The following is a 27469-nucleotide window of genomic DNA, read 5'->3' on the forward strand; positions in this document are numbered from 1 at the left end:
TTCTTTACTTTGGATATAAACCCTTTATCAGATGTATCATTAATGAATATCTTCTCCCAATCGTTATCTTTTCATTTTGATGGTATCCTTCACCGTGCAAAACTTTTGTTTGATGTAGTCCTTTTTTTGTTGTTTCCCTTGCCCAAGGAGATATATCAGAAAAAATATTACTAAGAGTGATGTCAGAGAGTTTACTGCCTGTTTTCTCCTAGTTTTATGGTTTCAGATCTTACATTTAAGCCTTTAATCCATTTTGAGTTTTTCTTATATATGGTGTAAGTAGACCTAGTTTCATTTTTTTGCATGCATCTGTCCAGTTTTCCTGGCACCATCTATTGAATAGACTGTCTTTACCCCGTTGTATATTCTTGCCTCCTTTGTCGTAGATTGACCACATAGGTGTGGGTTTATTTCGGGGCCCTCTTCTCTGTTCCATGGTCTATGTGTGTTTTTATGCTCGTACCATGCTGTGATCACTATAGCTTTGTGGTACAGTCTGAATCAGGCTGCGATGCCTCCAGTTTTGTTCAGCTCAAGATGGCTGTGGCTATTCAAGGTCTTTTGTGGTTCCAGGCAGATTATTTTCTAAAGATGCTTTTCTACATTTGTATTAACATTTGTCCCCATTGAGAAGTGGGATCTATGTCCCGTTCCTTGACTCTGTAACCAGATGCTTGTAACCAGTACAGTACAGGGGGGAAATGATCCTGCATGAGTTTTCCAAAGCTGGGTTTGCATTTTGCTCACTGCAGCACTTGCCCCTGGAGTCCTGAGATGCCATGTAAGGAGTCTGACAACCCTTGAGGAAGTGAAGCCACATGGTGAGGTCACATATAGCCACTCGGGTTAAAAGCCACAGCTGAGCCCCCGGCCAACAGTGCCACATCACCTGCCAGCCATGTGAGTGGGCTGTCCTGGAAGTCCAGTTAGTCAAGAGTTCAGATGCCTGCAGCCTCAACCAACGCCTGGCTGCAACAGCTTGAGACCCCAAGAGAAAGCTGCCCAGCTGAATCCTTCCCAGCTGAAGCTGCTGTTTGCAGTAGTTGGTGACCCAGTAGTAACTACAGGGATAAACCACTACTGAGTGCCCAGCACAATAAACTGGGTGGGGACAGGAGAGGGGGAGCAACACATCCAGCGTGTTGAGAAATTCGAGAACACCAAGGATAGAGATGATCTTAGAAACTTCCAGCAACAAAAAACCAACACAGAGGAATGATTTCCAACCTAAAACTCTATTCTCATTCAAACAATGAATCAAATATAACGGCTGATATAAAGACATTTCAGATGGGCAAGCTTAGTAGGGAGCTAAAACATGGGCTCCATCAAAATGAGAAAGCAAACCAAAGAAAAGGGAGAGAGGGCTGGGAATCTAGGAAACGACCAAGCCGTGGGAAAGGTGGGGCTTTACAGAAGGTCATCTCCAAGAGAAAGTAGAGCTAGCGCATTACCTGATGCAGACAGTTCCAGGTGTAGTGAGAGAAACACAGAAAACCAAGCAGAGAAAGGAACAAGACAAATGACTCCAGGAAAACTGAAAGTTGCACCAAGGAGGGATGTAACCATAAGCCAATACTGGGCTCGTAGTTATGCTGAGCTCTGAATTAACATTAAACATTTGGGAGACTAGTAGGAGAGGAAATGGAGCCATGTAAGTATGGGCGATACACATTGCTGAGCGCTAACCCTGCATCTCTTGTGAAATCAACAGATAATTATGCAATACCACTGTTTGAAAGTCTTTATTGATAAGCACAGAGTTGATCACTGAAGAAAACCAGAGAAGAGTTGAAGGTGTTTGTTTTGGGAGGTGGGGACTGGCTGGTGGATTTGGTGGGGATGGGGGTGGGTGAGGAAGTTCTGTTCCTATTGGAGGTCTGAAGAGAACAAGGAGGCATGAAACAGTCTTCTTGCAGAGACTAGGGGACGGAGGGTTACAGCAGGGAGGTGCTGAGCGCCAACCTGATACTGACGGTCATACTCAGCATCCCCACATTCGAGCACCTCTTTGTGTATGTGGCTTTAGCAAATTCGGGACTGTCCCTTCCCTCTTCACCTGGACGGTTGCAGCACCCGCTTTATGATCCCTGACTTGCATCGTTGGCCTTCCCCATATGCCATTTTTAAAAGAAAATGTGACCAAGTCACTTCTCTACCTAATATCCTCTTACAGCTGATTCCCACAGCATTCAGAATAAGACAGCAAGGGTCTCCCAGGCAGGCCTGTCCCCTCACTTGGCACCTGCGGGATTTCATCACATCCTCAGGTACTTTCCCTCACCCCTCAACCCTGCACTCACTCTTCTCCAGGAGTTGTGCTCTCACCCACCCTGTGCCCTCGTCCTCCACTTCCAGTCTGGGCACAGACGTGCCCACTTTCAGAGCTGTGTTCAGTGTGGGCTCCCACGTGTGAGCTGGCTGGGCCTGCTGGGCAGGGCCCCTGGGCCTCAGACATCCGTGCAGTACTGATCTCTGGCACATCTGGGACTGCAACCTCGCCAGGATGATTGACAACTTGTTAAACACAGCAATGTAAGCTGCAAACTTCCTCAGAGCTTCTGAGGAGATCATGAACGCAGATACTCAAAAACATACGTAGGAGGAGACAGCCAGCCAGACCTTGTTAGACAGTGAAATGGTTATTTGCATGACTAGCAGTCACATTGCCAATAGTGCACCAAGCGTCCGGAATAACAGTCCGGTCGAGCCTGCAGCTCAGAGGTCCACCATGTCCAGCAGTACTGAGAGATGGAGCTCAGACGCCACCTCCTCTTCCCGGGACGTCTGGATCAGCTTTTCCAGGTGCCGCAGCCGTTCACTCAGAGATGTGCCTCTTGCCTCTGACAACTGTACCTGGTCCCTTTTCCTTTCATTCTATGAGTGAAAAAGAAACTAAAAATAGCTTGGGGGTGTCCACAAACCAAGACATATTCTCTCTGAAGGCACCAGGTTGGCTCATGTGAAAAATCTCATCTGGGGCGTGTTGGGCCCGCCAGAGCACCTGCTGGCATCTCTGAGATGCCCTTCCAGCCTCTTCCAGCACACACAGCTGTGGCCATCCAAATCCACACATGGGGTATTTCTCCTCTGATTCTATCGTGACAACTTCCAGTGCCATCATTTCTATACAATATCACTGCCACAGGCTAGGAGCAATTCCATCGCATTTACTGTAACTGCTTAATCAGACTCCCATCTATGGATATGCAGCTTGTTTCCACTTTTCTGCAGCATAACTAATGCGACAGTAAATAAAAATGCATTGATTTTTGTCATATACAGTAATTTCTTTAGGGTAGAATTGTTAAATGAAAGAATACAAACATTTTTAAGGCACCTGCCAAACTGGTAACTGGAAGCAGTATGCCATCTGAATTTGCTCTTCTCCTGTATTGAAGGGCTTCCTAACGTCAGCCCAGCATTAAACATCTGATTGAAACGCTGGTTCGGCTTCTTTTACCACTGAAGGAAGGATGGTGAGGTAGAAAGACCTTGAGCTTTGGAGCAAGTCGGGTCTGAAAAGCACTTCTCCACACACCAGCTGGACCCACCTTGGGGAGCTTACCCTCCTCAGGAAAAAGGAACCCCAGAAAGAGGGGTGTGGTGGTGCCATGGCTCCGTAAGCAGCAGGCATGGCCATCACCTGCTACCCACCTCCAGCCCCAGGCACATGAGCACGGCAATAAGTTAAGTTACACGCGTTTCAGTCCCATTCTTCATTCTATAAGCAGAATCTCAGAAGCTGGGCTTCTGTAACACTGACAGATTAAGTCTAAGAGAACATCTACTTTAAGCTACTAATTTCTTGGTCATGTTAATATCACACGATGAAGAGGACGTTCCTTTCCCCAGCCACTGTCTTTACCTGTAATCAGATGCCCTCACCTGCAGGATGGGAGCTGCAACAGTCTTCCGCACAGGTGCGAGAGTCTGGGGCATGGACAGCAGGGTCTGAGGGAGGTAGAGGGGGAGGGAAGATGCGTCTGCACGTGCTCCCGTGTCTTCAGACAAGAACTGCTGAAGCTGACGGTCAAACCTGAAACACCAGAGTGTCAGAATATGTCAGTCACGTCTTCCCGGAGACGCTAGGAACTGTTTCAAGCTTCACTTTCCACTAAGTAGAGAACGAGTTATGCCATCAGCTGAGGAGCAGAAGTGCAGTGTCTTCTCTGGTTTTAACCCTAACTTCCACTTCACAAGGAAGGTGGCACTTACCCGAAACAACTGCTTTGACCTGAACACTTCACACTGTCTTTCTCTCCTTTGCTTCATTTCTTTGGCTTATTTCTGATGTTACTGTCGAGTTCTTTATCTTGCATTAGATCCCCCAGATGTATGGATTGCTGCTTATAGTTTAAAATTAATTCCAAATAGTATCCCGCTGCCACTTCACATACCTGAGAGCTGTACACTCCACACAACTGTCTTTTCAAGAAAAACAAGCTGATCCAAACTGCTTAAATGGGGCAGACCTAGGAAGGTCTGCTTTTAGAAAGCAGGACTTGTGCACTCCCTCTTCCGGCAGATTCTGAAATCCCCCACACACACTAGGCACCATCCCGTCACAACGGCACTGCACGGCAAGGACAGACACAGCCAGGCCTCAGTGAGAGGAAGTGGACAAGGGCAACGTGGTCAGAGGAGGAGGGCAGAGCAGAGACGTGCACGGAAGGCCTGGCTGAGTGCACAGTGGAGTGAGTGCAAGGGGAGCCTGAGCCTGGGAGAGGGGGCAGTTAGGAGGGGCGCTGGGGAGCCCCGGGCCAAAGGAACTGCTAACACAAAGGCCCGGCTGTTGGAGGAAAGAGCAGAGGTCAGAAAGGAGATGGGGTCTTGTAGAGCCTTAGACTTGGGGTGGGGAGGGAGCACCAGAAGGCTGTGAGCAAAGGAGTCACAGGGCCGGTGCCTCCCACTTAGAGGCCTGGGTCTGCAGAGCTGCCTGCAGTCTGCTGCAGAAATGGCCCGATTCTGGACATATTCTGAGTCGAGCCCAGGGGGTCTGTGGATGGACTGGATGTGGGGGGATGATTCCCAGGCACTGGGCCTGGGCCACCTTCAGCTGAGAGGACCTCTGGGTGACAGTTGAGCACGGAGCTGGGATATTGGCTTTGAGACGAGTGGCAAGGAAGCAGTGGGCTGGGCTGTTCAGGTCCGGAGGCCAAACAACCCAGGGTTTGACATACATACTTGGGATGTCCGAATATTAGTGTCATTTAAAAATCCATGAAACTGGATAAAATCACTGGGGAGTGGGGATTGCGTGCAGATGTCACAGGAAAGGTCCAGAATGGGGGGAGGTGGGAGAAGAGAAAGAACCAGCAGGGGCAGCCGAGGCTGGGGGGTGGCCAGCAGGGCAGGAGAGGGACTAAGGAGTACAGGTGTGGCCGCAGCTGGGGACAGGATTCCTGGTCAGGCAGCTGTGTGCAGGCCACAGTGATCCTAAGTGGAGTGGACATGGCGGCAGAAGGGCTGCAGGAAAGGCTGGGAAAGACTGGAGCAGGGAGAATCACTGGTTTGAGGATGCAGTAAAGGATGGTGAATGGAGAAGGGAACGGCCACGATAGGGAGAAACGCCAGGAGACGGGCTTTCCAGCATGAGCGGCTGACCGCACACCATGAGCCGAAGGAACAGACTTCACCTCTTGCTGTCCTCTTGCTCCAGCAGCAGACGGCTGGACAGACGCTGGGCCAGGAGCTCCTGGGCAGAGGCCCCGCACATCAGCTGCTCCGTGCTGGGCACCTGCCCCTCTGGGCCTCGCTCCCCACTCTTCCCTCTGTGGTGCCCGTGAAGCGACGACGCAGTGGGAAACTTGCCGGCAGGATGCAAAGGCTTCATCGCCAAGCTGGAAGTACATGTTTTGAAACGTTTATGGTCAGGAAATGGGAGAAAGGGCTCCTGTCCACCAGGAGAGTGTGGGTGCAGGGCTGAGGGCCGAGGCCTCCGGGGGCTTCCCTGCTTCCCGAGCCATGGTTGTCAACAGCTTCTGTATCGCCCTACTGTTAGCAAGGTTCTTGTTTCTATTTAGCTGTTAAGTCCATCTGGAACTAACATTTGCAGACAGTGGGAGATGGGAGCTGATGTTTCTTCTAAACAGATGCCGGTCTGCCCTGTCCCACTCGTCTCTCTAATTCGGCATGGTACTTGTGTCACACACAGTTCTGTGCTGGACTTTCTATTCTGGTCCATTCACCCATGGGAGCTTTCCTATTATGTTGCACTGACAGGCAGAGAACTTCCTCGTTCTTCTTACTCAAAATACTCTTGGCTAGTGCTACACCTCTTTCTCATCTTGATGAGTTTTAGAACTGTCAAACCACGGGAGAAATCTTGTTAAGTTTTTATTAGAAACGCCCTGACTGTGCAGTCTGAGAACGGGCATCGTTAGAGCGTTGCGTCCTCCCATCAACACAGCGGCTGGCCCTCATGAGTCAGGCTTTCTTTGCACCTCAGCGCCCTCGAGTGTCTGACAGGGCTGGCTCCTGTCCTGGTCCTGGGAATTCACAGCTCCTGAACCCTGTAGTTGGATCTGTCTGATCACCTTCCTGAACTCAGCTGATTTTCCTGAACTGACAGTCTTACTGAACTGACAGTCTTACTGTCTAGAAATAATAGTTTATCCTTTTTTTCCGATGCTGATACGGCTATGTCAGTGTCCCTGCACAGCGTGGGGTTTCCAGGACAACAGTAAACAGTAGGGGCAGCTCAACCTGGTTCTGACTTCGGTGTTTCTAACGTTTTACTAAGAAGCACAATATTCTTGTGTGTGTGTTTTTTTTGGTAGTTTTATGGTAGGTAGCCTTATGAAGCTACGGTAGATGTTTTTACCTAAGTTTGGTTAAGAAATTTGATCACGAATGGGTATAAACTTTAAGATCAGCACTGCAAACCCTGCTAAATGATCCCGTATTTTTGTCACAGCCCCAATTACACACACTGCTGTCTGCAGTGACACCTGGATAAAGCTTTCATGTGAATTTTCTTATGTACTCAAGACTGCTTGTGGCCATATTGTATTTAGCATTTTTGAACCAGGTTTGTCAGTGAGAGGAGACGTCAGCTTTCTGTATCTGTACTCTCTGGTTATGTTATGATTTTATGGTCAAGGTCATCTGATGAATGAAGGGACATGTCTGCTTTTCTCTGCTCAACAAGATTGTACTGCGTGTGGAGTATTACGCAGCCATAAAGAAAAAAGAAATCTTATCATTTGCAACAACATGGATGGATCTAGAGAACATTATGTTAAGTGAAATAAGTCAGAAAGAGAAAGACAAGTACCATATGATCTCACTTATATGCGGAATCTAAAGAAAAGAATATGTGTATGAACTAATCAGAAACAGTTTTGGGGACACAAAAAACCGAGAGTTGTTAGATGGGCGGGAGGGAGGGGGTTGGGGATGGGGGGAAGGGTGAAGGGATTGGGGGGCGGCTGGTGACCACAGGATGGCCTCAGGGTTTTTTGAGAATTACTTTGGGGAACTTATTCAATAGTGTTTGGGGATTTTGTTGGGTATCCGATGGACATCTGTCCTGTTTGGGAGACCACCTCAGGGATGCTGTGGATGCCTGGTCATGGCATTGTACACCAGAGGCTGGACATTAATGAATGCCAACTATAATTTTATGTGTATAATATGATGGCTCGGTGTGAGGTCGGGGTGGTGGTGGATGGGGGGCGGGGGGTTCACGGTGTGAGGGATGTAAAAATAAAATAAAATAAAACTAAAAAAAAATAAATAAAAAATAAATGCTTTGTTTAATTAAAAAAAAAAAAAGATTGTACTGCATGGGAATGAGCTGGTCCTCGCATATTTGTCAGAACCCGCCCACAGTCGGCAGGGTTCTGAGCACAGGACAGGAATCTGTGTACTTTGGAGGAGAACACGGTCTGTTCTAGTGGGTGGGTGTGGGTACGACAGAAACACTCACTCAGCACAGCTCTTACCACTCCTGACTCAGCTGGAGCTCCTTCTGCGTCTGCATTCTGGCTTGTTCCCACGACAGAGGAACATCGTAGTTTTTCAAATGTTTTTTAAAAAAATATACACATATCTGGCCATCTTTACTCAGTGCCTCTGAGAAAACAATACAAAAAACAAAAGAAGAAGAGTAACTATTATCACAAAAGCAACAGGTGACCACTTGACATTTACTTAAACTCCCTGATTGAAGGACAAGCCCTTCGGACTGAAGTCACACAGTATGTCACTCCCAGTTGAGCCAAAAGCACTGCCGGCACCTGTGAGCCCTTCCAGGTCCACAGGCTCATGTCCAGACTCCAGACTGCAATGAGAGCAGGATGCCCAGAGCCGCAGAATTCTAACTTAGAGCCAGCCCAGGGGGAGTACAGGCTCTCTTAGATCATCTTACCTCTCCCCAATGTCTACAAGTCACTGGAAGTCACTGGCTTGAAAAGGGAGTGCTAAGGAAAGGGAGGACAGTGACCCACAGGAAAAGAACAAACCCGAGTAAACATCTCTCGTTGCTGAACTGGACCAGTGGAGTCTCCCGGGGAGGCAGCCCCACAGCAGCGCCAAACATTAACTACCTGACATGATGGGGAGCCTGGGGGGTGTCCAGTCCCTCAGCTTGTGGTGGATGCACAAGGCGATGATGTCGTCCCATGGAATCTCAGCGACCGAGGGCCCCGCCCCCTGGCCCAGGAAGGGGCTCTTTCTCTTCCACCTGCTGTAGGCTCTTCCGAGCAGATTCTGCACCTGGCACTGGAGGACGGGTTGCGTCTGGCGGCAGCTGGGGATCTGGGAGGCATACTGGGTGACCATGGAGCACACGGGAAGCCAGGGAGCTGGAGAGAAAACACCTCGTGAGCTGTAAGACTTGGCCAAAGGACAGGTGAACATGTCCACAAAACGGTCTTCACACTGTATTAACGTGGAAGGTGACCGTGAGGCTGAGAAGTCTGCTCTGGAACCCAAGTGAATGGACCCACAGCTGCTCGGGAAGGAGCACCTCCCTCCCGTGTCCTGGTAAGGGGACGCAGTCTCCCTGGACCTAACTCACAACAAAGGTCCCTTTGGGGCTCCGACTGTACAGGCCCAGCACCCACGGGAGGTCAGACATGAGCTCTCGACTCCCCTGGGGAGCCCGACAAGGCTGCACAGGGGGCGCGTGCTGCTTCCCTCTGGGCTCCCTCAGTGATGTGCGTGGGTTCAGAAACTCAGAAGGATGCCTAAGGCCTCTGTTCTCTGTGCCCACAGGAGAGTGGCCCTGCCGGGGCTGCGTGCTGTGCCCCACGAGCAGCCAACAGCCTCCTTCACTCCTCCCGGCATCTGTGAGGAAAGGGGCGGCCTCTGCAGCCAGCCCCGGACCCAGGAGTCTGTACCAGAACAGCCCAGAGGCTTAGGAGGCACAGCCGAGCCACAGCAGAGGTTCTCTGACCAACGAGTACTGTGGCCCCAGAGAACCAGCAGCGTGGGGACAGGACTGCCCAGTCCTCACCCCGGGGCTGCAGGCAGGAGAGGACCTGCTGTCCATTCAGAAACTCCAGGCCTTGGGATCAGGCTGCCCCAGAACCGCACGCCACCTTCCTCTGGGGCTGTGTGGACACCGGGCTGCTGTCGGTGGTGAAGGACCAACAGCTGTCACTCCACAAAAGCCGGCTCATTCTGCCTCCTAAGATCAACGGCAGGTTGATCAACGGCAGGCAGTACAAGAACGGGGCAGAGAGTGACCGATGGAAGACCCTCACACTGGTGCATGACGCCTGCCGAGCTGTCAGTACAGGAAGGAAGGGATGGGGACCCCCAACCCTCATCATGAGCACGCACCCCCCGCAGGTGGCAGGTCCATCTGTGGGAGCTGGAAGCCCAGCACAGCCTGCTTCAGCCAGGCCAGGTGCTCTGGGGTGTTCCACTGCAGGTGAGGAAGCAGCCAGCTGCCCCCTGCCTCAGCAAACTCGGTGACAGGCCAGGACAGGTTGCAGAGCTGCTCGGAGGACACCACAGAGGCCAGGAAGTGCAGCACGCTGTTGAATAGCTCGATGATGGCACCAGGCTCCTGCGAGGCCAGGCCCCCCAGCCGCCTCTCTCTTCGGTCACGGAAAAACCGGCCACTAAACTCACGGGCAACCCCATCTTCCACGTACTGGATGATGGTCTGGCAGCAAAGGTCAGGGGTACAGGGGCAGCGGGAGACCAGCCACTGCACGGCCTGCAAAACCTGCAGGGGGAGACTTGGTCAGACAAGTCGAGCTGCTGCTCAGAAGGTGCCACCTGAAGGTGCCCCGCCCACAGCTGCCACCAGAGACACCTGCTGCAGTGGAATGTGGCCTACTAGGGCCGTGGGGACCCCAGGAGAGGGGCTCCGAGTCACAGCCTGACCCAAAGTGCATACAGGGACACGGCATGGTCCAGCTCTGGGAAGGAACAACACCCTCCCGCGTGCCCGGACTCTCGTGTCCTGTAGCTATCTTTCTACCTATGGTTTTGTCTTAATTACTGGCACTCCTTGCCCTAAACGTAATTGTCAGCACCTACATCCTTTTTTACTGAAACTTCTGATAACGTGATTTCTTCATCTGTTCCAAGGACAGCACTACAAAAATAACTTATAAGTCTGACCTTTGATGTGACACATGAACAGTCACATTTTAAATCTGTAACAATAAAACCTCTACAAAAATGATAAGAACAATTTGATTTTTTGTAGCTAGCAGAGCTATGGGCAAATTTACTCTTTATTTTGATTTCTGTTTATATTTGTGGGTTACCTTTCAAAAATAAAGTTAACACGCAAGCAGGAACACACACTAAGTTCAAGAGAGAGCAAATGGGGGCAAAAGCGAAGTCTCAGGTTGGCCCCTCACCGTCGGTGCCCGCGAAGCCTTGGACCCTCACCATCAGTGCCCCCTAAACCCTGGCCCCTCACCGTCTGTGCTCCCTAAGCCCTGGCCCCTCACCATCAGTGCCCCCTAAGCCCTGGCCCCTCACCATCAGTGCCCCCTAAGCCCTGGCCTCTCACCATCAGTGCCCCCTAAGCCCTAGCCCCTCATCTCTGTGCCCCCTAAGCCCTGGCCTCTCACCGTCAATGCCCCCTAAACCCTGGCCCCTCACTGTCTGTGCCCCCTAAAGCTTTGGCCTCTCACCGCAGGTGCCCCCCTAAGCCCTGGCCCCTCACCATCCGTGCCCCTTATGCCGTGGCCCCTCACCGCGGTGCCCCCCTAAGCCCTGGCCCCTCACCAACTGTGCCCCCTAAGCCTTGGTTCCTTACCTTGTCTGTGCCTTGTAAGTCGTTAACGAAGTCAGGAATCTGCACGACAGTATAATCTGAAATCAGCTTGGCTGAAACCAAGTCCTGGAGCATCAGACCTTGGAAAGAAACGGAGGGAGGTCACCTGCCCCGTCTCTGCTCCCGACCCGCGCAGCCAGCATGCTCAGACCCAGGCCCAAGGCTTCACCCACCGTCCTCTACTTCCTGCTGCACAGTGACCCCGCCCAGGCCGGGTGCGAGAACCGCAAGCGGCAGCGCAGGCCACAGGGGCTTGGCCTGCAGGAGCTGCTTGAGCTGCAGCAGCGCCGACAGCCAGTACGTGTCCTCCTCCGCCATGTCCTTGCTCCTCGCTCGGGGGGCCAGCAGCAGCACGAGCCCACTGGCACCCAGGAGCTCCTTCTGCGTCTCCACGGCGTCCAGGCACGCATCGCTGAGAGCTCCATGGGCCACCTGGAAGGGCACCCAGACCGTCAGGATGGACGCACCGGGGACAAGTGAGCAGGGAACGTCAGCCCCAGAGGCAGAGCAGCCAAATCCCACCGCACTCAGGCCCAGCCCCTCATGAGCCAGGAACCAATGCCAGAAATTCAGCCTCCCGCTAGAGTTGTGTTTGGGGGTGAGCCTTTAGTCTTAACAGTTACCCCTGAACAGTTACAAAAACAGGTCCCACAGTGACAGGAAAGCACAGCAAGCCAGCAGGGATTCCAGCCTGTTTCTAGAAAGCAGCGTGGAGACGGGACAATCACTGGCTTGGGGATGCAGAAGGAACCAGGCTGGCTGAGCCTGCAAAAGCCCAGAGCGCCCAGGCCTCGTGGCACCAAGACCCGAAACTAGGCTCAGGGCCCAGAGGGACAAGTCACACAGAGCAATGGCCTTACAGGTCACCCACCCACCTGCAGGAAGTCTCTGAATGCAATCTGTCCCCTAGGCAGGGGCCAGCCCCATCCTGAGAAGAACCACACGCAGGGGCATCCATGAGCACGGTGAAGGGCACTGGGCAACCCCCACCTTACCCTGAGAGCACCAGCGGCTGCCCGAGAAGGAGGCAACTCCTGTCCAGAGCAAACGAACAGCCCAGGGCACAGAATCCCAGATACTGACATGTGGAGGTCCCCCCAGAAAGGATAGCTTGCCATTCAGCTACCCTGCACTCCAGCCCAAACACACAGTTGGTGGCCAGCCCTTCCGGGCCGCACTCAGGTGTGGCAGACAAGCTCAGGTAAGGTGTCCGAGGAGAGCCTACAACATGAGAGAGACCAGAACAGAGAACAAGAAATGGATGATGCACAGAACGTAAGAAAACTTAGGTCTCAAAACTCCTGATTTCCTCAGAGAGATAAGATGTTGCCTCCAAAAATAGTCACAAGATGATATGAAGAAGTCAAGGATAGAACAAGGAAAATGAATCATACGTATGGAATAAAAAATTCAACAGAACATTTGGGACACAAAGTCAGAGAAATGGCCCAGAACACAATATAAAAAATAAGATAGAAAACAGTATAGGAAGGGTGATAGACTCAGAGGATCACTGATGAGACCCGACATCTGTGTAATAGGGGTTCGAGACAGAACAGAAAAAAAGAGAAGCAAAGCACGTGTTGCGAAGATATTAAAACATCCCGGAAGCGAACAAGTCTCCAGCCTGCAAGGGCCCGCCATGGCCAGCACGATGAGTGCAGGGAGCTGGCACCAAGCACACAAAGTGGATTTCCAGAACAATGGGACAGAGAGCAGGCTTCCAAGGGCGACAAAGCCAGGCCACAGAGAAAGGAGCCGGAAGAGTCCCAGCAGCGACGCTGGATGCTAGGTGACAGTGGAGCCAAACCGGAATGCAAGGAACGCTCGAGCCGTAGCTCTGCCCCCGGCCATAGTGAGGAGCCGTGTGGGGGTGACACACACAGAAGGCAAGGACATCCCTCCTGCTGCGCCCCTTTCTCTGGCAGACAAGACACTAAGTGTCACTGCTCTGTCCACAGCAGTACTGAGCAACCCCTGCAAGTATCAGGCCCATCACGAGCCCTCAGGACACCACCAGCCCGACAGAGCCATATGGCCTGAGGCAATTTATTTGAAGATCTCTGAGCCTCAGTTTCCACATCGGTGAGGAGGGGATAATAGGTAAAAGTATCCATCCACATGTGGCATAAAAACACAAGGAATTTGCCCAACTTCATGAAGTGAGGAGCAGGAGCCTATCCGTATGGAGCCTATCCGTATGGAGGCCGCAGGGGCAGCCACACCCGGAGACATGCTGTCAGCCCCAAGGGGAGCAGGAGGATGGCACTTGCTCAGAGGCAAGGATGAGGGGCAGTGACGGCCTTTGGAAAACCCCACAAGGGGCACATACAGCCCGTTTGGTGGCACACTGGGGTGAAAACAGATACAGTGAAGACTACGTAAGTCACAAAATAAGACAACTATCAGCCGCAGAGAAAATGAAGGAATGTAGTCACAGAACACTTGCTGGTCTGGGAAACAGCAGTCGAGCAGCCATCCAAACGTGACCCCTCTAACGAACAGGTAATATAAAGGCCTGACAGTCACCCCAGGAGGTGGGGAGGGCTGAGGGGGAGGATGGTGTGACAGGTCAGGGCTCCCCCAGACAGCCCGTGTCCCCACCTCCCAGTCCCGCCCTGAGTGTGGGCTGGGCCAAGTGACTTGCTTCTAAAAGACACAACAGACAAAGTGGCAGGATGTCACTTCTAAGATTAAGTGGCACAGCTGATGGAAGCAGCCGTCTGTGAGCTGCCTGGTAGAGGCCCGCGTGGCAGGGAACTGAGGAGGCCTCTGGCCACAGCCCACAAGGAAGTGAATTCTGCCCACAAGCACCAGGAGTTTGGGAGTGGCCTTCCCCCATTGGGCTGTCAGATGAGACCAGAACCCTGGCTGACCCCTTGATTTCCACCTCATGAGAAACGCTGCGCCTGAGGACCCGCTAAGCCACACCTAGACCTCTGACCCACAGACACCTGGACATGAAACACGCTTGTGCTCTGAAGCTGCTAAGTCTGGGGAATTTGTTATGTAGCGAAAAAGCATACACCTACCGTGTTTCCCCGAAAATAAGACCTAGCTGGACCATCAACTCTAATGCGTCTTTTGGAGCAAACATTAATATAAGACCCGGTCTTATATTACATAAGGCCTGGTGTTATATGTTACATTATACTATACTATACTATTGTATTGTATTATATTATATTATATCATACGCGGTCTTTTACATCATATATCATATCATATCATATCATATATGAAAATAAGACCGGGTCTTATATTAATTTTTGCTCCAAAAGAAGCATTAGAGCTGATGGCCCGGCTAGGTCTTATTTTCGGGGAAACGTATTACTTCCAGGGGAAGTCAGTGGAGAATATGATAGCAGTCAACTGAGTCAGCAGTGGAAGCACGTGACACAGAGAAAGACACTGCGGTTAAGCCCTGGAGGAAGGGCCAGGAGGGGCGGGGCCACTGGTTCTCACTTGCAATTAGGGCGCCAGCTGACTTTTCAACTACAGGCCAGTGCGACTTTGAATACAATTTTAATAAAGGCAAGAGGAACAACTAACGCTGTCCAGTGGGTAAAGTCTGAGAAATCCCAGGAGAAAAGGGAACAGCGTGTACCAAGGCAAGACGCTGTGACTTCCGAGTGTGAGAGAATGCGTGGCCCTTACGTCCTCATTCTTCCTTCATGTTTCCTTGTATTTCAAGTTTCATATGTGTTTCTGCTCCACTTATAAAATACAATAAATGATATTAAAACGGTAAAACAAAAGACACAAAATCCCTATAGCCAAACTGCAATTTGAAGAAGTTCCAAGGACAGAGAAAACATGACTGGAGTGTCCCGTACAGGTGACCAGGGCGAGTCATCGGGTGAGCTGGTGAGGAGAGCAGCGGGCTGAGCAGGCTACCTTCAAGCCAGGACCCGGGAGCGCAGCCTCCCGAGCGAGCAGCCTGGCCAGGCTGGGGAGATAATTAGCACACAAGGAGGTTCCGTGCCCAGGCTCACAGAGCGGGCCGCGCAGCGGTGGTCTGGACCGGTGGGCCCACACCGAAGCCCACGCCTTCTACCCTGTACTGCTCGTTTCCAAGTAAATAAGAGACACATCTGGTTTGACTCCGGGACACATACACTGACACCTAAAATCCATTTATGCAGGTTTGACTCTAATGAGGAAACAGGTTCTCATTAAACAAAAATCTCTCAGGGAACCACTTGGGATCAGTGTTGTATGAACACGTACAGAACAACGAGAACCTGTAACGGAACACGACGAACGGAAAGCAGAAAGCAGAAACAACTAAGCTCCAGTGTCCAATCCCGGACCTAGACAGCAGCTGGGGTCCAGCTTAGTGAGAAGTGCATAGATTAAAAACCATTAATCCTCTGCAAAGATCCGATGTGTCAGGAAGCTGTTTGAACAACGGGACAGCGTTCCTGTGCAACACCCTCTCCTCTCTCAGGTTCACTGGCAGAGGCAAACCAGAGCTCTGGACAGCAGAATAGCACAGAGCACCTATGCCTTTGGCAGGCTGGCCCTGAGCTGTCACCAAGGTTTCCAAGGGATCAACGACCAGAGACAGTGAAGGCTCACCGTGCTCCTGGACTCCAGGCTGGCATCTCACACCAAACACCAGGAGCTGCCACATTCTTCAGAACTACTTCACGATCCTAGTGACGTCTGGGAGTGAGTGGGAGTAAGGAAGTCACAGGAGGAAACACATGAATTGACTGTCACTCACTTTGACACACACGTTGAAAGAAATGGTCTGGTTCCCTTTGCTGCTGAGCGCGTTAAACAGCCCGAGGGTCTGAATCCCATCAGTACCACCGCACGTGTCATCCAAGTCATCACCTCCCATGAACTTGACTTTCAACCAGTTTGCTAGAATTCTGCGAATAAAAGAACAACACTTGAAGAAGAATCTAACTCTAAACAGGAACTATAAAGACTTTCAGGGAAAAAAGTTAGAAAGAGAAATATCACACAGATATAAGTCCAGACACAAATCTTTCCATGAAGTTGACCTGGACAGAATTCTTCGGGGATATTTATTGGGGTCAGAGGAGAGGGCACTCATGGGACTGATGTGATTTAAGATTCTAAAACATTAAGATTCGGAGCAACAAAAAGATCCTTAGTTTTAAACATACATTTTTAACAGAATCAGATTTCTCATGGCTGAGACCTTAAGGATTCTTGGGACATGTATTTCCTAATGAAATTAGCAAATCAAAGGACACCTGCTTTAAGAAATGAATCATTTAAATACTTTTAAAACACCACAATCCACCTTTACTCAGCTTTGACGTATGACTTTCTTTTTCCTTAACCTGCCTGTGATCCTGCTTAAAAAGTACAGTGGTACCTCAGTTTTCAAATGTAATCCGTTCCGGAAGAACATTCGAGTTCTGAGACGTTTGAAAACAGCCGACAGCGAGACCTCAGGATCTTGAACTCAGCGGAAGCCGCGTGACATGTTTGACTTCTGAGGTGTGTTCAAAAACCAAAGCATTTACTTCCGGGTTTACAGCATTCGTAAACCGAAATGTTTATCAACAGAGACGTTTGAAAACCGAGGTACTACTGTAATGTGTTTAGAGGATTTCATACCCTCAGACATTGCCAACAGAAACGTATGACGGTACGGCCACTGAGGAAAAGTTTGGCCCATCTTCAGAGACGTACACAGTTACCATCCGACCTAGCGATTCCACTGCTAGGCGTATCACCAAGAGAACTGCCAGCATGTGTCCACATGAACGCTGTACACCAGTGCGCACAGCAGCAGTATTCACAATAGCCAGAAAGTGGCAACAACCCCACTGCCCATCAACTGATAAGCAAACAGAATGGGAAACTCGTCCCTCAGCACGAACCGACAGTAAAGGAAGGACTGACGCCTTCACTGCAACCAGAATGAACCTAGAAAACGTTGAGGCTGAGTGGGAGGTGCCACACCTGCCCAGACAGGCAAACAAAGACACAGAAAGCAGAAGGGTAGCTGCCAGGGCTGAGGCAAGGGAGGGCAGGGTGGAGAGTGACTCCTGGCAGCTATGGGGTTTCTTTTTAAGTGAACAAATGTTCTGGAATTAAATGGTGGTGGTTGTACAACTCTGTGAATGTACTAAAAACCAGAGAAATGGATACTTTAAGTGGGTGAAATTTATGATATATGAATTACATCTTAGGAAAGCTGTTTAAAAAAAAAAAGAAAAATAACATGTTTGGCAGTTGCTTTGGTTTTTGGAAGCAATGTGACTATAGGAAATAATGCCGTGTCAATTTTCGATTTCTTTTTAAAAACACCAGAGTGTCTTCCTAAGGGGAAAAGAAAATGGAACTACAGCAGACAAACTAAACTGTCTTCCCCAAGACTAAAATGAAGCAGTTTCTAATCAGCATGCCCAGCATAGCTTTAAATAACAATCATCTCTTAAATGCTATGGACAAAGACTACTGCCAAGTTTACAGAACAAACATATGAATCTCAAGTGTGAACTTCAAATCACAAACAAAACAGACTGCAAGTCTAAGCAGCCAAACGGAAACCTCCATGTCAGAGATCCCATGTGCATGAGGATACGCGGCCCTGACTCCCGCCCACCCACCAGCCCGCCAGCCAGCCTGAGTCACAGGGCTGTAGCCCCACCTGCTCGCTCCACCCCACTCCTACGCCCACCCCGTGGTCTCAGCATCAAACCCCTGGAGGGGACCCATCCTGACCTGCCAGGACTCCCTGGGGACAGCTCTTCTCCGTAGTCATCCTCGCTGGGCAACAGCAGCACCAGCTTCCAGAACACATGCTCCTGCCCTCCAGGGAGGTGCTCAGCCACGATGTGTGGCAGGTCCAGGGGCGCCCATGCTGCGTCACTGCAGGGACAGAGCAGGGCGGCTCAGCGGGCAGCAAGCCCCTGGCGGGCAGCGCATACGTGGGCGTACTGACCTCAGCAGCTGCCGGTGGAAGTGTTGGACCTTCATCTGGTGTGCTGTCCGACTCCTGAGCCACTGTAGCCTGTGAAGGGACAGGGATGCTGAGTACGTGAGGCCAGCTCGGCACCACGAGAGGGACCAGACACGCATCTGCTGACATCTGGAGGGACGTGTCAAGGTGGGAAATACTTAGGAGACCAAGAATACCTTTTCTGCTAAAGCGCGGATTAGTGAGGGGACCTATTCCTTCCACAGCTACAGACAGTGATCTGCTGTGCGCCAGTCACGGGACACACAGCAGCAGGAAGAGGCAAACTCCTGCCCTTGAGAGCACACTATCTGGGACGGCGTAGCAGGCACAGGGACCTCACACGGGGGTCAGAGAAGGGGGTATGTGAGCACAGCAAAAGAAATAAGGGCAAACGGTTAACCAGACACTTTCTGGAGGAGAAGGCAGGGTGGCCTCGCCAAGACAGAATGACACCTTCTGGGGGAGGGCAGAGGGGTGGCCCTGCCAGGGCAGAAGTGGGCCTTGTGTGTAGGGAATGAGCACAGGGAGAGCGCGAAGTGGGGGAGGTGGCTGTGGGGTGGGGGCGTGGGGAGAGCCGGGTCAAGAACTCAGGGAGCAGCACAGGGACGCCAACTAGATACGTCAGGTGACCTGACTCGCTGTGATGGTGACACTGGGTATAGGGTCAAGGGCGGAAGCCAGCAGACAGGCTGGCAGCATGGCGATGAGGCTCCGGGAAGATTAGCTTCTGACACTGAGCTGGGATTGGGGTCAGGGGTCTGGAACGCAAGGAAGGGGCCTGGGCTAGAGGTGCACCAGAGGACTGTCAGCGTGAAGGACACAAACAGGTTACAAGGAGGGAGGGGCAGCGCTAGGGGGTCGGGGACACAGCCAAGGCAGCTGCGACTGCAGGAGGCAGCCAGGCCACCGCCAAGGCTGCCGTGGCCAGAGAAGCCTGCGCACCGTGGCCAGAGCAGGTCGAGAGCAGAGCACCCTGCCCCCCCACACACCTCCAGATGCAGAGCCGGCCCTCAGGGACCCAAGCAGCCAGCTGCAGTGTGTCAGAGCCAAAAGAAAGCCTGGAGATGCATTTCAGAGGGAACGTCCCGTGACAGCTCGGGAGGACGAGGCCCAGACAGCCACTGCTGCGGCCCCTCCCTGTGACCTTCTGCTAGCCACCCAATGGGAGACCCCTCTAAGGGGTAACACTGGCATGGCCTGAATTCAGAGGGAGGCCGAGCCCTGAAGGGCAGCATCAGACAGCTCAAGCAAGGACCTGGGCTGGGCCCCAAGGAGCCGGACATGCTCGAGGTGACAGGAGGAGCAGCAGGGGGCCAGGCTGAGGACCACAAGGACAGAGGCCCGTGAGAGGGGACAAAGGGGGGTGGGTTGTGGAGTCACTGACACGCTGCTGCGGAAAACAGGGGTGCTGGTGTGAGGGAAGTGGCAGCAGGGACGGCAGGGACGCAGAAGGACCCAGAAGCAGAGGGAGTGGAGCGGGAATGAGGCCACAGGGACCTCTGGCCCCCGATGAGAGTGGACATGGTGTGTCCTTAAGCCAGAGAGACCTGGAGAAAAACGAGGGATCCTGACCAAATCCAGTGGCCAGGACCCGAGTGTTTTAGGACAGGCACACACATGACCAAAGCACAGCAGGACACGTGCAGAGCACCAGGCAGGCGTCCCGCAGAGGCCCAGCCCACTGCCGTCTTCACGCTGACCCCACCCAGGTCCCTCCACACGGCACACAGCCGAGCACTGACCTGGTGCAGGAGATGCCCACTTTCCCCGCGTGGCCCAGGTTCAGGAGGTTCCTGGCCAGGTTCCCCTCGGCAATGGGACACTCTGCGCTGGGCACCAGTGCCCTCAGCTGATCTGTCCCATCCACACAACAGGGAGCCGCAGGGAAGGTCCGCATCTGCCGCCTCAGCTTCTTCCGGGCGGTGACAGCCTCCTTCCACCTGGGGAAATACCAGCAGGTCACCACCGGGGGTGTTAAAGGTACCTCAGGGACAAATGCGAAAACTCGCTCCAGCGCCATTAACACAGGGACACGTTTTCTGACAATACATTTAGTCTTTTGCAGCAACAGTCTTCAAACTGAGAAATCAGTCAGAATTAAAACTCAACAAAGAAAAGTTTAAAAATGAAAGCTCAGGCTGGGGAAGGCCTGACAGCAAACGCCTGGTGACGAGCGCCCACACTGCTGACTCATCTCCAAGGCCCATTTGGCACCGCGGACACAGACACGAGGAACACACAGCCTCTGCCCAGCAGACACACCATGGGAACCTGTCTCCAGACACGTGTGCGCTGTGTTACCAGGACGGTCCCTGCCGCCCTCTGTTACAGGCAGAGAGAGAGACACGTGAGAGTCCAGCACCAGGGGCCAGGTGGGTAACGTAAAGTGCCACTGCCAACACTGGCATGGCTGGCACGCTGCTGTGGCCAGGCCTGCACTCTCCCCATGTGCAGGATGGAAAGGCTGAGCACAGAGCAGGGAACGAGCTCCCAGCCGTGTTGAGAACAACCACGCCAGGTGTCTGGCTGGCTCACGGGCAATAGCTGCTTCCGAGGGGGAAGACGGGCTCTCGTGGAATCCCTTTCAGACGGTGGCAACTGCCAAGAACACACTGACCAGTTTTATATGAACTGAATCACCACACAATGTACGTAACACATAACCACCCAGTAAAGACCAATGATGAGTCACACATCCTTCCATGCAGTGGAGAAGCAGCATGACCAGCAACTGGGACACCCGGGGGCCCTCTCGCTCCCACAGGCGACCACTGTGCTATGCTGTGTGCCCGTTAGGGCCCTTCTTTTCTTTAGGGTCGTACTATGTATAAATCCAGAACCATCTGTTAGTGTAAACATACACTCTCGCGTGCTGTACACGTTCCCTGAGAATTGCTTTTTGGCATCATCAGTTATGTTCTGGAAACTGACCCATGCGGTGCACACAGCTTGTTCACGGCCACATCTCTGTGCCTAGCGCAGTGGGTGAGCGACAGGAAACACCCTGTAAGTATTTGTCGAACACGAACAACCCCCCAATCTAACTCCTTACTCATCCGAGTTTACACCCTCAGGAAGGAACGTGTTCTGTGTGCATGTGCGCATCTGCGCATGTATGACTGGCCGTTCCCAGAAGCACCAACTCTGCCGACCGACGGTGGTGTGCATGAGCATTGTGTCCAGAGCACAGAACTCACCGCTGGAGGCAGCTGCAATAGCACTGCAGCTCCTGGAGGGTCTCCCTGGCCGTCTGGAAAATCTCCTCCCTGAGAAACAAGTCCACCAGCTCGGCACAGACGTCCTCACAGCAACGGGCCATGCGGACCCTCTGGTCTGTCTCCACGGCACTCCTGGGGGACAGGGCTATCAGGGTGGGGACACAGCCCCCAGGGCCACACTCAGAGCCTGCCTTAAAGGACAGGAGGCCGCTGGGTTGAAGTGTAATTACATCTTTGCTGCAAGACACGCTTTAAGACATTCATTTTGCTTCAGGTGTGAGACACCTAGAAAGAGTCCCCAAACACAAACACACAGAAGAACGAGAGGGGACAGGATACTGAGTCACAGGCCAGCAAGGCCCTTGTAAACATTCCAGGGACAAACCTTTACCGTAACAAAACAGTTAGAACTCTTAGTTTTTAAGTGACCATTAAGACAACTGCAACAGCTTGTCAACAGCAATTTCTGATGTCTGCATGGAAGTGTCTCAAGCACAGGAGAGCAGGTAGCCTGTGGTCTACAGAGCTGCCCTCACATAAACCAGCATCTAAAAGAGAGATTTTTACAACAAAACTCTATCCACCAAGGGAGCAAAGAGGACTTTTTAATCAAATACACGGAGTCACAAAATCAAAGAAGCTTCAGTTCCAACAGCCATGCTCTTGGGGTGGAGTGGAGTCTCCTGGGACCAGGGAGGGCCACACGCTCCCTGCAGCTCAGGGTGTCCGGGTTTGCATACCTCCTGCACCCCTTCCTGGGGTTGAGGACAGAAACACGCGGCCATCATTTGTCAGGTCTCTCATTTACAGTAAACAGGGAAATGGATTCCCAATTAATGGAGATGAAGGAAACATTCATTACACAACAGACTTCTGCACTGGGGACTGTGCTCGGTACTGCGCAGTCGGCCCCTCAGGCTGTCTCAGGGAGCACGAGCAGGAGGCCTGGTCTCCCTGCACACCTGAATTTTTCCTTCCTGCAGCCTGGCACTGAAATCAATTAAGTTCTTAAGTGAGCCTGCTCCAAGAAATCTTCTAACATATGGAACAAGAGAAAGGACCTTCTGGTTGGGAAAAACTAAGGAGAGTAACCTCGTGTGGACACTGCCAGGAAATTCCTCAGCAGACACATCCCCACACCCAGGGCAGGCTCCAGAGTGAGGACGAGGGTGAAAGTGAGGCCCTCTCTGCAGGAAAACCTTATAGGACGGCGCTCTAGTGTTTGGCTCTCGCAAAGGCGCGCCCCTGCCCAGCGCGAAACCCAGCTAGCCTGAGCAGCACAACCCGACCATAGGGTCCTGCTCCCTACTGCCAGCCTACCCCTTAGACCGCAGGACCCACCACGTCACTCACTTGAACTCCTGGGAGCAGGTTTCCCTCACACCTTCCGCCACCACCAGTTCTGTCAGTTCTATAGCCAGGCCCTGGCTCAGCTGAGTTAACACCAGTTCTCTTTCTTGTTTCAACCTAAGGGTTAAAAAAACAGCACCAGGGTAATGTTTGAGAATAAAGATAAACGGCATCATACTCCATGACCTCACAAGTGGGGATCTGAACGGGCAGGTCTGACCCTCTGATCCCACCAACAGGCCACACAGCTGCCCCCACTCCAGCTCCCGGCCCCCAGCTGGGGAGGCGCTTCTACTCCCAGGTGTGTGTGGCTTCAGTCTGCCCACCCACTCCCTGGGCCGCAGGTCTGACACGGGTGTCGGGTGCCGTGGACACAAGGACGTCCCAGGCCCAGCTGGGTTCCTGCTGTGTCCACACACGCCGACACCTACGAGCGAGGACAACACACACTCACCTCTTCTCTTCAGCTTGACGCCTCTCCTCCTCCTTTCGCTCCCTCTCCTCAGTCACTTCTTCAGCTGCAATGTGCCTCAAAATGCCCGAGGTTGCAGCTGTCAGCAGCTCCTCCATTGTGGCACTAGAGACACTAGAGAGCACAAAGCAGACAGCGGTGTGAAGGAACGGACGAAAGCCAAGCAAACCACGTAACTAAGCTTCTAACGCTGGCAAGGGACAAAACCTTATTTGACTTTTAGCAGAAAAACTAAACCCATGTTTAGAAACAAGCAATCTATCAAAAGTAACTCATAAGAAATAGAACATCCAAACAGACCTACAACTAGTGAGGAGATTGACTCAATATTCGAAACCCATCCCAAAAAAGGAGAGCCAATGATGAGATGGCTTCACTGATAACTTCCACCAATTGCTTAAAGAAGAACCACCACCAACCCTTCTCACCCTCTTCAAAAAAACTGAAGAGGAAGGAACACTTCCGTGAAGCCAGCACTACCCTGGTCTAACACCAAAGCCAGACAAAGACCCTACAAGAAAATGACAAACCAATATCCCTTATGGACACTGAAATAAAAATCCTCAACAAAATACTAGCAAAACAAAATTAAGCAATACAGTTGACCCTTGAACAACACCGGTGTGAGCTGCACAGGTCCACTTATACAAGGTTTTCTTCAATAAGTAAAGTCAGCCCTTTATATCCACATCTGCAGATTCCCACCTGCAGGTCGAAAATACTGTTTTTGATCTGGGGTTGGTTGGCTCTGTGGATGCCAAGGGCCAACTGTAAAGTTTTTTGAGGAATCAAGTTATTTGCAGATTTTTGACTACATGGGGTTGGTGTCCCTAACCCATGTTGTTCAAGGGTCAACTGTACATTAAAGGGTTACGCAATGTTACCAAGTGAGATTTATTCCTAGAATGCAAGGGTGATCCAACAAATGAAAAGCAATCAATGTCATACAACCACATTAACAGAGTGAAGGGGAAAAACCCACACGATCACCTCAGCTGATGCAGAAGGAACATCGGACAAAATTCGACACCATCTCATGATAAAAAGAATAAATCAGCAATAGAAGGGAACTTCCTCAACATGATAATACCCACAGCTAACATATTCAGTGGTGAGACACTAAACGCTTTTCCTCCCCTGAGACCAGGATGCCCACCTTTTGCCACTTCATTCGACACCAAAGTGGAAGCTGTAGCCAGAGTGATTACACAAGAAAAATCAAAACACCCAAACTGGAAAAGAAGAAAACTATGTCTAGTCACAGACGACATGACCTTATACCGTGTTTCCCCGAAAATAAGACCTAGCTGGACAATCAGCTCTAATGCATTTTTTGGAGCAAAAATTAATATAAGACCCGGTGTTTGTTATGTTATTTGTTATATTTATTATGTTATTATGTTATGTTATTTATTATTAGAACCAGTAATATATTATATGATACAATACAATACTATATCATATTATATAATACCCAGTCTAATATTATAGTAAAATAAGACCGGGTCTTATATTAATTTTTGCTCCAAAAGACGCGTTAGAACTGATGGTCCAGCTAGATCTTATTTTCGAGGAAGCACAGTATAGAGAAAAACCCTAAGGAATCACTCAAAACTTATTAGAACTCATAAGCAAGTTCAGCAAGGTTGGAATATAAGGATCGGTACACAAAAACCAATGGTATTCCTGTACACTAGCATTGAACATCCTGAAAATGAAATTAAGAAAACAAATTCATTTACAACAGCAAAAATAATAAAATAATTAAGAATGTATGTAACAAGGAGATGAAAGACTTGTACAATGAAAATGACAAAACACTGCAGAGATGACCTAGACAAATGGAGAGACACCCCACGTTCATGGATTAGAAGACAATACTAAGATGTCGGTACTATCCAAAGCCACCTACAGATTCAACGCAATCCCTATCAAAATCCTAAAAGCATTTTTTGCAGAAATAGAAAAACCCATCCTACAATTCATACGAAATTTCAAGGGTCCTTAAATAGCAAAACAATCTTGAAAAACAGTAACAAAGTTGAAGAACTCACACTTCGCAATTTCAAAATTCACCACAAGTTACTATAACATTACAGAAATCCAAATAATGTGATACTAACATAAAAATAAACATGTAGACCAATGGAACAAAATAGAGCCCAGAAGTAAAACCTCACACACACAGTCAACTGGTTTTTAACAAAGGTGCCAAGACCATTCAATGAAGAAAGGACAGTCATTTTAACATTGGTGCTAGGAGAATTGGACACCCACATACAAAACAGCAATGGTGGATCCTTACCTGATACCATATATAAAAATGAAATCAAAATGGACGAAAGACCTAAGCTTAAGAGTTAAAGCTATAAAACTTTTAGAAGACAACATAAGAGGAAGTCTTCAAAACATCGCTTGTGGCAAAGATTTCTTATAAATGCCACCAAAAGCACAAACAACAGCAGAAAAACATGGGACTATGTAAAAATGTAACTTTTATGCATCAAAGGACACTCTCAAGAGAGTGAAAAAACAATCCACAGAATAGGAAAAAATATTTGCAAATCATCTATCTTATAAGGGCTTGCTATCCAGAATATAAAAGAACTACAACAACGAAACACAACTCAAAATGGACAAAAGACTCGAGTAGACATTTCTCGAGAAGACACGAATGGCCAATAAGCACCTGGAAAGACGCTCACCATGAGACATCAGGGAAACGCCAATCAAAACCACAATGAGACAGTACGTCACACTCATAATAGTTAATATAAAAAAACATACAAGATACCACATGTTGACAAAAATGCAGAGAAACTGGAACGCTTGCACAATGCTGGTGAGAATGTAAAATACAGCCACTGGAAAATAGCTGGGTGGTTTGCCAAAAAATTAAAAACAGGTTATATATCCAGCAATTCCACTCCTAGGCAAATACCCACAGGACTGAGAGCAGCGACTCAGGACAGCACGCACATAAGGTCAGAGGGGCCAGGACAGCGCTCGTGCCTGGACGCACGGGCGCTGCAGCCCTTGAGGTAGCCTGAAGGTGGCTCCCTGAGAGGAGGCGCCTGGAGGGCAGCAGTGCGGCCCAGCGAGCGTGGCTGCAGGGCAGTGGTGCCCACTCACCCCAGGGCGGTGGCCGCGAAGGCCGCCCCCGCGGCGCAGAGCTCCTCGCAATCCCTCTGAAGAACCTCCTGGATGAGCTCGTCCACCACCTGTGCCAGGTCCTAGAGAGAGGGCCGCACATCAGGTGCCCGCAGGGACCCCGCCTCCACCAGACCCAGCTTGTGACTGCAGCCAAAAGGCACTGGGGACCGCCACAGGCCATCGCGTTCACAGACACCCCATCCAGGGTAGAAGTCCCATTGAGACTTCGTCACTGGACAATTTGAAGGTACATGGGCTTGGCTATGCTGCTTCTGGAAGGCCTCCTGCTAACCAGCAGACAGGTGCCCTCTGGAGAGGCGGGGGTGAGCCTGCCGCTGAGAATGGCCATTGGGAAGGCCCTGCTGCCACCCCCATGTCAGCATGCTCAGTGTCTGGCCCCTGCACGCCCCCTAGCCCTCCTGAAGCCCCCGGCTGGGGCAGTGCCCAGCACCTGTGCTAGGCCGAGTCCCACAGCTGTGTGGTGGCCAGGCCTGTGGCAGGGCACATGGCATTACCTATGGTCCCCGCCATGGCTTCCCGTGCCCTGTCTCTCAAGTGAACGTGGTGACACCACTGAGAGCAGACACGTGGGGGCAGGATGGCACTGGGACAGGATGACCAGAACACTGCGTATCTGCAGAGCCCAGGAGGCACTTGACATGAGGCTGCACTTATGTAACCAACAGCATCAGGCCAACCTGCGACCCATCCTGGCTGGTTAACAAAATTCTAGGGCCACACATGCAAGCACCTTAGTGAATTCGGCCCATGGACACGGTTGGACCGGACCTCAGACACTGCTGAACACGTCTGCACAGGGGCTCCTTGGAGCCTGGCCTGGAAGACCCCTTACCGCATCCGAGTACACAGGCACAGGCTTGGCAGGAAGCTCTGGGGTCACGGAGGGCTGCACGGAGGCCAGGAAGAGGCTGGGCATCACGCTCGGGATCGGGGTCGGTGCTGGTGCCGGGGCGGGCACAGGCAGAGGTTGCGGGAGGGCAGGTGGGGGTGCGTCCACCTCTGCCCTACACTCCTCTCCCCTGCCCACACCTACAAGGGAACAGGCAAACGTG

The 27469-nt window shown here is 51.2% G+C and overlaps 1 protein-coding gene across 5 annotated transcripts in view; it reads right to left on the minus strand.

Moving 5' to 3' along the window:
- Nucleotides 1-1729: 1729 nt before the first annotated feature.
- Nucleotides 1730-27469, minus strand: part of MCM3AP (minichromosome maintenance complex component 3 associated protein) — a 41956-nt gene continuing 16216 nt past the window's right edge. For 4 of the 5 annotated variants that reach the window (XM_081068435.1, XM_081068433.1, XM_081068431.1 and 1 more), the window contains 17 exons: nt 27250-27446; nt 26376-26476; nt 23226-23357; nt 22775-22888; nt 21401-21553; nt 19946-20143; nt 18186-18254; nt 17966-18112; nt 15981-16131; nt 11425-11683; nt 11234-11331; nt 9793-10183; nt 8553-8810; nt 7950-8079; nt 5640-5843; nt 3889-4039; nt 1730-2877 (listed from right to left, as the gene is read on the minus strand). In XM_081068435.1, coding sequence (XP_080924561.1) covers nt 2719-2877; nt 3889-4039; nt 5640-5843; nt 7950-8079; nt 8553-8810; nt 9793-10183; nt 11234-11331; nt 11425-11683; nt 15981-16131; nt 17966-18112; nt 18186-18254; nt 19946-20143; nt 21401-21553; nt 22775-22888; nt 23226-23357; nt 26376-26476; nt 27250-27446 — 2912 coding nt within the window. In that variant the 3' untranslated portion in view covers nt 1730-2718. The remainder of the gene's footprint in view (nt 2878-3888; nt 4040-5639; nt 5844-7949; nt 8080-8552; nt 8811-9792; nt 10184-11233; nt 11332-11424; nt 11684-15980; nt 16132-17965; nt 18113-18185; nt 18255-19945; nt 20144-21400; nt 21554-22774; nt 22889-23225; nt 23358-26375; nt 26477-27249; nt 27447-27469) is intronic. The other variant, XM_081068434.1, reaches the window with a different exon arrangement.

This window comes from Rhinolophus hipposideros (assembly GCF_964194185.1).
Source record: "Rhinolophus hipposideros genome assembly, chromosome: 2".
In the NCBI taxonomy this organism is placed as follows: Eukaryota; Metazoa; Chordata; class Mammalia; order Chiroptera; family Rhinolophidae; genus Rhinolophus; species Rhinolophus hipposideros.